Source organism: Perkinsus marinus, assembly GCF_000006405.1.
Source record: "Perkinsus marinus ATCC 50983 genomic scaffold scf_1104296957154, whole genome shotgun sequence".
NCBI classification, from domain to species: domain Eukaryota; phylum Perkinsozoa; order Perkinsida; family Perkinsidae; genus Perkinsus; species Perkinsus marinus.
In genome coordinates this window covers 73915-84031 of record NW_003207237.1, presented here as the reverse complement: position 1 = coordinate 84031, position 10117 = coordinate 73915, and the positions used below count along the sequence as shown (strand labels likewise).

Sequence of the window (10117 nt, the reverse complement as noted above, 5' to 3'; positions counted from 1 at the left end):
CTGGTCCCAACCTAAGCAGAGGAGGTAGACAACGCGCAACACAAAAATATCACACTAGCCCAATTATTTCCAGAAAGTTAACTGCACACTCTAGAGTAGATCTCCACTAGGGGCAAATGATAAGTATAAATATCGTGGGGTACAATTCGCGATCACGGTCGTGCTCTCCTTTGTGAGGACATATGAATGCCATGTGAAATCTCTCATGTGGAATGCCAACTAATGCTCAGAGTTGTGCAGCCCGTCACACGATCACATCAACTGATCAGAAGGATGGCGTACTATACAAAACTCCCATGATGATGATACTCTTCCTGATAACTAGCCGAAAGGTCCCCCACTAGTCGACGTGGTTCAGATGGCCCACCAAGAAGGCATGATCACTACGCCCGTTGAGCTCCATCTCGAGCACAGAGGATGATTCTGTGGCGAAAAGTCTCAAGTCTCCAACCAACACTGATCACAGGCCCCACGCCACTGGCTCAACACACGAGGAGTTTAGAAATCAAATTGGTCATCAGACATGGGGTAGGCCCGTTAGGGGTCGTCGACTTCCACAATACTCTACGAAAACACGGCTTATATTAGCAAAGGTTGATTCAGTATAACGAAAAATACGTGATTGAGAACAGTCCTAGAGCATGAGCTTCCATCTGGAGATGGGAAGGCTCTCTGCATATCGCCCATGGTGACACGGCTTATACCGCTCGGGTGACCTGCTGGCATACAGCATAGGCTTCCACGCGCTAAGCCGGTCGAATTTGGGGGGAGACTTTTCCAATGCCTGCGCCTTATCAACCAAATGGAGTGTTCGGTCGACTTTTGCGATCATCCTCTCCAACATTGCCAGTACTTCGCCATGGGGACGTTTGTGGGAATATCCCATCCTGTGGCGAGCAGCATCACTAGACATAAGTTGGATCGTAGGTTACTCAGTAACAGTAATTTCCAGCCCGACGCCACGCGTGAGCAATGGCGAATTTGTAATGTCCGGTTCGGTTGAAATAGAAGACACCTAAAGAGCCGGATCATCTATAATAGTACCACGCCAAAAGAGAATCACCTCACTGTGATCAGCATTATCGATATCCTTCAAGTCTACCTTAGAGAGTGCGGGAAGAGTTGGGCACGCTGTCAGAATTTCTGTCATCTCTGCTCAGCACATACACATACATACCACCCCAATGCCAAGGTCCTCACCAAGGGAGGTCTCACTCCATTCTTTATCACTAAGAGGAAGCTTCAACCGCTCGAATACACTCATCACTTTAGAGAGCTGGTCGAGCCGTAGTTGCTCAAGGTGCCTGTGAGAAATACCAACGCTTGCCCCCCTCCCCTAGTTCACTACCGAGCAGCTATAAGTTGTTCCTCCAGAATCTTAACTCGGAGAGTCGAGGATTCGAAGTCGGTCCCGTAAGAGCCACTCTACACACGAAGTCATCACCGTACTACTGCGATCGTCGTCATACCTCCGTGTGTGGCGCAATACGTCGTCGACTACTGACCTCTTCTAGTTTCCGATCCAATATTTCAATCTCTTTCACTAACCTATTGGACATCTCAATCCACGGCCGATTTCAATCGTCTCTCCGATCACTCAGCATTGTACTGCCGTGCACTCATGTATTCCCTCGTTATTTCATCCATTGAGTCTTCATCGTCGTCGGCGTCGTCCGCAGACCAGCTACTGCCAAAGTCCGGCGTGAAGGCAATTCCTTGGTACTGGGCATTCTGTAAGGTCATTGAAATCTCTAGCTGGATTTAGTAAGACCACATCATGAAGGTTCTTGTACTCACCTTTACTTAATCAGGTTACCTTTGAAGGGTGTTCGCATGTTTCAAAAAGGCATCCGAGTAGACACCAGTGGGTCCACCCCAAGAGTGCGCTACACAGTACTGGCTTAAAGTCAACACATGATGCCTAAATGAGGCATCACTGTCTGCAAATCTAACAGCAGAAGTGAGAACTTCAGTTCACAATCTGTTGATAATAGTCGAAGTCTTCGACGGGAAGACCCTGCACGCAAATCCTGAGACGGAAAAACGCAAGTCGCGCAAGATGCGCAAGATCTCCTAGTCTGCAACAACTCATCGTTACCTTTACATTCGTGCCGTTATACATGGCTCTTCGTGGAGCTACTCTACTTCGTCGATCCAGGTACTTGCTGGAACAGGTGATACTTCTAGCAGTGTCGCCTTAGACCGTTTATTGATCTCCACCAGGTCCCCGATGTCTTTGCCACATTTGGGTGGGAGAGGCGCTTGACTGTTATCCATCATCCTGGAGTAATGGCCATCTCTAAACTTTTGGACCAGAGGACTGTCGTTAGGCCCAGGGCTACCTTCAATCAGGTATCATCGATTTCCGTATTTCACATTACCATCATTTCAGGAGCTCGTTGAGGAGATAGGCGACTACGATGAGGACCTGCAGAGGAAGGCGCAAGTAGGAGATCACCGATTCGCGCCGACCCGAAGTATTCTCATTGGTTATTGTACAGGTCGCTCTGGACAACGGGTTGGCTATCGAATGGCGCGTGCTCGATTTCATCGATGATGAGCTTCCTCGTCTCCTAGCCGAAAAGCGTGAGATAGAGAAAGCCAGAGAGCAGGTAAAACGATGGTCATATTTTTCCTGCCATAAATGCACTGGTTGTGTAGGTCATGAATAAGGCCCCTGGAGACTACACCCAACCAGTCTTCGACTCTTCTGTGGTCGTACCAACGCCAGCTAATCTCGGCCGTAACTATCCTACTCTCAATGTCCCTGATGGAGATCCGACTGAGACCGCCCCTTTGAACGTTGGAGAGGAGCGTAAACCTGAGGTAGGTCATCGATACAGCCACAAGTCGTCAATGCAAGCGGGCGCCGACTTTAGGTTGCAGCATGAGAAGGCCAAGCTTTTTTAACATTTGATATCGCATTCGTACAGGCTGGGCCTATAAGGCTCGGCCATTACACTATGGAGTTCTGGAAGAGACTTGAAATGTGATGATGGTGGAACTCCTACATTATCCGTAGACTAGCTAATCGGTTGAGTTTTTGGCAAGTACTAAAATGGGAAAGTAGAGAGCATACTTTGTCATTACTTGCCGTCAGGGAAGACCGATGTACATAGAGACACGGATCGAGTTGCACTGGATGACGTGTTCTTAGTTTGCATTTTGAATGTGTTGGGATCTGCAGCGGACCAAGCGTCAGTCTAGCGCTTCATCCAGCCCACAATCGTCGACTCTCGGTTTGGCTCAACGTCGTAGTGGGGGTTCCGGAGGCCTGCTCAGTAGGCTCGGGTATAACTCAACTAGCGGAGCCAACAGTCATCATCTAGCTGCAGAAGCAACCGCAAGTCGACCTGATAAGTGTGCTCACTCGTTCGGGGACGGGTTCATTGGTGATTGGGGATTGAATATAAGATTCAATACTGTCACGCATAGTGGTTCGTCCTCAGAGTTTTCCGTCGGACTCCGAGACAGGCGGAAGTTGCCATCCGGTGGCACCAAACCAGCTAGGGTAGACCAACTAGATCTTTGTCGATTTGTAGTATCGGTTGATTGGTTCAGATACTCAAGGTGCGGCGACCATTGGAAGGGAACAGGTCGATTTGGATGAGCTTGAGAAATGCCTCTGGTCGGGCTGCCCATTCGACTTCGACGTAATGTTCTCGGGAAGAAGTTTATATACATATATGCTCCGACTGATGTTATTCTTGATATTGCTGAACTAATGTCTCACCTAGGTACGGGTCGAAGCTTGGAGATTAGGGTTGAGGTATACACCGCTTAGGAAGGAACGTCAGAAAGGGACAGTGGATCCGAAAAGACGGGGACATAGAGTACTATGGGTGGTCTCTGTGCGGTGAATATCCGGGCTAATATGAGGCCTCATGACTCTGACTATCGCTGCCTCAGGTTTTGTCGGACATACAGGACCATCTGAATAGTCCTGTTCAGCCCGACGTTGATAGCACGATGATGTTGAAGGATGACATCGTCAAACGTGTAGATGACAAGTTAGCCAGCCACGTAGACAAAGAAATGGCAGCACTCCAGATAGCGTTTCGATGGTCCAACTGTCTCATGCTACGGGAGCTGCCTTTGCAACGTAGGTCACTCAGTCAGTGCACGTCAATTCACTGTTGGTATTGTGGCAGAGCTCGTTAAACATGGCTCGTAGGTACGTTAGAGATTCTGGGATACGTGTATAGCCGAGAACGATGGTCTACCTCTGCACCGCATTCTCGGTTCACTGGGCATCTTAGCTGGATAGGATTGACTTCTCAGAATTTATACTCTTCGTGCGAGTGCTTATTAATTATGCAGCTATCGAGCCTCTTTCGGGTGAGGCATTTATCCTGAAGTCGCTTTTTGACACTGCTCCAAATTATCTGCAGAATTAGGAAGCCACGATGAACAGCATATAATCGCATCAGCATCCTGCTCCTTGCACTGCTAAGATCCTCTTTACTTTGGTGATTCCTTCACGGTAGAACTGCCACACAATTGATGTGCATTTTGAGCATTAGTTCAACAGCCCTGTTGTTGGAGTTAGTCGTCAGCTTGTCGAGAGTTGGGCAGCGACAGCGAGTTGTATCGACTGTATGCTTCTCGCATGTCCTTCCCCTAACTGGAGAGAACGATCTCCGTTTCGACATATCGACACATCGATTGGTTCTATACATCTCAAAGAAATCCAGTATTACTCGCTCTCTCCGGGAGAGTCTCCCACATGTCTCACCCAACGCGATACGACAAATCCCCTATTACTTTCCGAACTCTGACTCATACACTCTTCACTAGCAGCTACCGCGCGTGGACTCCTACTAGGACCCTCCTAGATACACAGCTACAACACAAGTTTAAGACAATGATGGAGGAGAATCTTTCGTGTCTTCAATGACTACATTATTCTAACGCCTCATCATCCATACACGTTGAATCGAGCACAAAGGTACTGTGAAGTTGAGATTATGCTAAATATTATGAGAGATTATTGTTCGTCCGATGAACAATAACACGACGAACTTCGTCGTTCGTCCAGATTTATTGTTATCAGTGTTATCCGTAGAGATTACTAGATTATTGAGTGAATACAAGATTACAAGACTATCAAGGTGACCGTCATCAAGTCACATCACCTGCTGACGTGACTTGGTTTGAAGGAACCTAGTTGAGACGCGCTATGTATTACCTTTTTGTCCTGCGTAATACTGATCGTGCAGGAGTTTTTCCCAAGTCTTTTCTCACTTGTTGGTCACCTGCTATCACTTCGATATTACTACTAGACTACTAGATGAGTACAGTTGGTAATGTTGAGTTGCAAGACGGTGGACCGGCCGCCGCTGCTCGTGCGTACGGCCCAGTCGAAGAGTCGCTACAGCCTGTAGCCTACAGGAACATCGTAGACGAGTGAAGGAAAAGACGAGTCATGCTTCCCATGCCCAGTGTGTAGGGAAGGAATCAACCCATGGTACCTCGGTTGTTCCCATTAGTAACTCGAGATCTCATAGAAAGGCTTATCGCTGCCCGTAGCGTAGAAACCGTCGATTGTATGCAGAGACAGCTTAGCACAGGTGACACGTGAGAAACGTGTGAATTTGTCCTGGTTGAACGCATGTGATCCTCAGAAAGGAACTCATGTCTCGCGATCAGTTCTATTCGTGATGTCAGTCGAAGATGGTGGTGAGAATGCTTGGTACTGCTACATTTGCGAGCAGTGGCTGAATCGTTCCAATAACTCCCGACACGGTGGCACTCAGCGTAACATGATCAAACACCTGAAATTTAATTAGGTATTTGTTTCTCAGGTCATCTTCATTCGTCATACAAATCTATTATATTACAGCAAAAAACGGTGATAGAAGGGCTGTTGACGTGCGGGCCACTGATATTCGAGTATATTGGTAACGATGCTGGTAACGATGCTGGTAACGATGCTGGTAATGGTGATGGTGACGGTGATGCTGGTAATGGTTTCTTTCTGTTTCTTTCTCGTGACTGTGCCATAGTTCACGCTGATACTTGAACGTAGGTTTTGTATTATATTTGTTATTATTCTGTAATATATACATGTCTGTACGTTAGGATTACCAAATCTATCCACCTTGTTACATTATTGTTGTTGCTCCTATCTTGTGTTACAATCAATTAATAATCGGGGAAAGTGGAAGTTCCACTGTGGAACTAAGACAAAAACACGCCCATGTTTGCTCGTCTCGGTAAGCGGAAGATCCCAGGTTCGACCATCGGACATGAGTGATTTTGGACAAGAGGATTTTTTTCGACCCTTCGTACTCTCTTCACCCGAACCAGTCTGGTCTCGGACATACAAACAGCTCCGATGAATACTTTCCCTTTGAGAATATATTCATTCAAGCCTATACCTTTCATTCAAGAGAAGATATGAATGATCATACAAGCAACAAGGTGAAATAAGAGCTGTACTCATCAAACTCGGACGACCCCATTGGTGGTATTACCACCAGCGAAGGTACTGAAACTATGTGGTACATGGTATCAATCAAATACCGCAGCCCCGAACCATTTCGATTTATTCATATTGGAACCTCTGTGTGAGAAGCCCGAGAAAACAACATATACAGGAATCGATAAGAAACACTTGAACAGTAATCTACATCATATCCAGAGTCGACTGAATGACGCCCGAGGTGTACCTGATGGACTTGTGATAACCAACTAGATAACCTACTCCTCCTACTCTTGCTCCTTTTGGTTTTCTGGAGTGATAACCAACTTCGCTAGCTCCATTAAAGCTCTGCCTTCTGGTGGTTCCAACATGTATCGGGAGACATCGCATGTAAGGTGAAGTAACTGATGCAGGGAGACTCGTCCAGTCCAAGTTGGTCAAGTCACTGAGACTCACTAATCGCTGATGCTTCCGTGCGGCCTCTTCCCTGCCCTCCGCCCATTCCTTGAACTCTTGTAAGCGGCCTGATTGATCCGCATCAGGCTTCTCTAAGGGGCCATCGGCCGGTCCCAAACCACGGAGTTGTGAGTCGAACAGCTGGGCGGCCGCTTCGTGATTTGCCATGGCTTGAGGGGAGAAAGAACGCGATCCGGCCAGGAGCCGAGATATGTATCTACATACGGAATATTCAACATCAGTATCACTGTATATCATCATCTTTACGTTTGAAGAACAGCCCCGCTCTTCCCTAGCATTATTCTAGGAGGGTATGACCGTCCCAACAGCTGATAGTCTCTCGTTGGCGCAGGACAAAGATCACCAAACGACAGAGACGTACGACACATTTTGATAACTGAACCAAGAAAAATGAGGGTAAAATCATACGGTATACGGGTTGAGAGCCCGAATTACCCTGTTCAATCCTCTCATAATGCTCCTTACAGATGGGCAGCCAAAACTTATCGCCTCCCGACTCGAGTATTTCATGAATTAGCTCAGGCTTGCACATAGCCATTCCAGAGGCTGAAAAGGATCTCATAGTAACTCGTTAGGTCGTATCATGCGACATTGCCTTCGATCTACTCGTAGCTATTTTGGCTTGTCCGATGATAACATACCTGATGTATTAGCTTCACGTTCGGCCTCAGTAAGGCCCTGGTCGAAGCCCTCCCCATCCATAGCAAGCTTGATGGCTTCTTGTCGTTCAACCGATGAGAACCTGTAGTAGGGCATCGCAAACAACTGTTGTCGAGTACTTCCAGCCTTGAACAATACAGTTGTCGAGCGTCACAAAGAAGCTACCTGTAGATGAGGTATGCTCGTTCACTGGCCTGTTTGGCCATGAACTCCTCAACGTTCATACCAAGTCGCTTTGCTTGAGGCTCCGCGAGCTTAGCGGCTCCTGTGATATCACCTGAGGTAATACACTATCCACTCATGATGTGAATGTATGCGTGCAAAAACAAAGCCGCTGAGAAGGCTCAGTTTGGTGAGAACGACAGGACATTGGCCGAAATTTACCCTCCATCATTAGCTGGAAAAAGTTCTGCGCGGTATCAATCTCGTCTTGCGAGTAAAATCTCGGTGCCGAGGTCTGCAAACTCCTGACGCTTCCACTGAGGGCCGCAGTGGCAGCTCGACTAGATGATGATAGCCACAAGTTACGGACAGCTGGTGTACTCATTATGTGTGAGACAATAATAAGAGGATGGACAGTTCTGCATAAACGTAAGAAACGACCAGTGAAAGTTTCAACACGACCTGTAATAGAAGTCGACAGAAACCACGACCATGTACGCTGATGAACTGATCATATATATTGCTTCCTCTTCTTGATGCGAATCCGCCTATCCCGGAACCATCGCCACCACCTACATCGCAAGCAATCACACAGTTAGACGTGCCGCGAATATTACTCCCCCATAGGCCCGCAGTCAGCTTTCTGCGGGTTCTGTAAGCCCTTTATCCTCTCCTTAATCTGCTGCTGCCGCATGAAGTGCTTTTTATAGCCTGAAACTTTCCCATGGAGGACCCGAATTCCTGGCCCTAGTCGAGATCGCTAGGATGCAGACAGGCCGAACACTCCTGCAGTATTTACGACCAACTTACAGTATATGGCCAATGGAGCTGGTTCATGTACAGCTCGTAGCTGCCGTGCCGTTGTATGTGATATCCTCTGTGCTAGAGAAGACATGGGCCATCCAATTAGTAATCTATTTTGCAACTCCTGCAACACAATTCCGACGGAGCGTTGCACACAATTCTAGTGCTCTTCGCGAATTTTGTTCGTGACACTATCTCTTTTCATGAATGGATTTAAGATGATATATATGAAATCGAAGCTGATACTTATGTCAGACAAATTGTGTGTGATAGCTACTCTCTACAGTTGAGCCACGCTCTGGGTGGCGTGGAAGGGTTCTTGCGGTATGATTTCAGTTATTCGTAAAATTGTTTTTTGCTTAATGCCAACAAGATCCTCCTTACGGAGCTCTCAAATGCCGCTACTCCTCCAACCTGCAGACGTGCTGTGTAACTCTCCTAGTCACGTCGATGAGACGCTACACTACCTACTATTACAAGCACCACCATCGAGGCCTGTTCCTGCTCTACTGAGAGCTTACTCCATATTCCTAGCTGTTCTAGGGATTGCCCTTGGAATCGGGTAGTGATATTACTTCAATCGCAGGCCCTCAGTGTTTAGGGTATTCCTTGAAGTTAACTTGAAATCGTGTCGTACTTTTACAATGCGTTCCTATGATCAACTGTTAAGTTGACAATTGGTTCACTAAGCATCTCGCCTGTGGCTTTTCGTACGTTATGCGAGCTAGTCTTGTCGAACTCTTCTCTCACAACCTACTACAAGGTTTTAATTCCCTCAGGGCCGTCATCCTGGATGCATCGATCGTCTTCCCACATCATACGCTCATCCGAAACTCAGCGCTGATAGCAGCAGCATTCCTCATAGCGACTGGGGCGGACGGCATCCTTGCTCACGGATCCTTGTACGAGGCAAAACGACTTTATGTCATGATTTTGTTCTCTCATGTGAGTTGCGAATCGTGTATGTTTGTCCTGCAAAGTGCCGTTGCCTTAGGTTCTGGTAATGTCCGAGCTCATTGCGGGTGCGATAATTTTGGGGAAGGACGAGGGTGCCACTTTCACCACTATCTGCACCGTTGCCGCTCTTGCTGCCCTTTGTGGTATACTGAGTGTTGGACAGACGGCGAAAGAGTAATAGTGATGGGGGAAGTGGAATTTCAAACTTCATCTAGCAGCATCGATGAGTCCATTGATATTTCACTGGAGGATTATCATCGTCATAGTGTTGAACTTGTGCATATTCGGCCTTGTTAGGTATGTCAACTCATGCGACGTCAACTTCTATGAAGGCGGCTGCAATATCTGAGTTTTGTGAGTGCCTTGTTTGTCTAGTCTCCAAACGAGCAGCTGACTCGTTTATCGCTCGTATGCGGACCATCGAAGTAGCGACAGCAAGCTATATATTTGGATCACTATACACTGCTTATTCACAATATTTTTGCCTACTTGCAGCAACATTCATAGGTCTTCAGAACAGCTGTGATGTGAGTGCGGGTTCGGAGTGCTATATCCCTCGTAACACCACTGCAGTTTCGTAGATAGTATTGTATAGATGCCAGCCACAAGCGACACGTATCGCCAATAGCGTCT

The 10117-nt window shown here is 47.2% G+C and overlaps 3 protein-coding genes across 3 annotated transcripts; 2 read left to right on the top strand and 1 right to left on the bottom strand.

The window, feature by feature from the left end:
* Window positions 1-2120: 2120 nt before the first annotated feature.
* On the top strand, window positions 2121-3023 carry Pmar_PMAR002188 (conserved hypothetical protein; the record flags this gene model as incomplete). Its single annotated transcript, XM_002774957.1, has 6 exons — window positions 2121-2174; window positions 2224-2352; window positions 2393-2446; window positions 2502-2612; window positions 2662-2826; window positions 2880-3023. 6 exons carry the CDS (start codon window positions 2121-2123, stop codon window positions 2889-2891), a joined length of 525 nt encoding a protein of 174 aa, XP_002775003.1. The 3' UTR covers window positions 2892-3023.
* Window positions 3024-6628: 3605 nt separating this feature from the next.
* On the bottom strand, window positions 6629-8144 carry Pmar_PMAR002187 (hypothetical protein; the record flags this gene model as incomplete). The annotated part of the gene is made up of 8 exons (XM_002774956.1): window positions 7946-8144; window positions 7727-7838; window positions 7543-7643; window positions 7337-7447; window positions 7148-7277; window positions 6881-7097; window positions 6716-6828; window positions 6629-6671 (listed from the first exon to the last, which is right to left on the bottom strand). The coding sequence occupies exons 1-8, from the start codon at window positions 8106-8108 to the stop codon at window positions 6629-6631; spliced, it is 990 nt and encodes a 329-aa protein (XP_002775002.1). The 5' UTR covers window positions 8109-8144.
* A 740-nt stretch (window positions 8145-8884) lies between these two features.
* On the top strand, window positions 8885-10104 carry Pmar_PMAR002186 (hypothetical protein). Its single transcript, XM_002774955.1, has 4 exons — window positions 8885-9089; window positions 9307-9472; window positions 9522-9658; window positions 9782-10104. Exons 1-4 carry the CDS (start codon window positions 8890-8892, stop codon window positions 9831-9833), a joined length of 555 nt encoding a protein of 184 aa, XP_002775001.1. The 5' UTR covers window positions 8885-8889; the 3' UTR covers window positions 9834-10104.
* Window positions 10105-10117: the final 13 nt, after the last annotated feature.

What these genes read in the sequence shown, in the direction of transcription:
- Pmar_PMAR002186 (XM_002774955.1), top strand. Translation starts at nt 8,890, where the DNA reads ATGCCAACAAGATCCTCCTTACGGAGCTCTCAAATGCCGCTACTCCTC. An exon ending in GGGATTGCCCTTGGAATCGG is followed by an intron (nt 9,090 to 9,306) that starts GTAGTGATATTA and finishes TAATTCCCTCAG; the next exon opens with GGCCGTCATCCTGGATGCAT. An exon ending in TCATGATTTTGTTCTCTCAT is followed by an intron (nt 9,473 to 9,521) that starts GTGAGTTGCGAA and finishes CCGTTGCCTTAG; the next exon opens with GTTCTGGTAATGTCCGAGCT.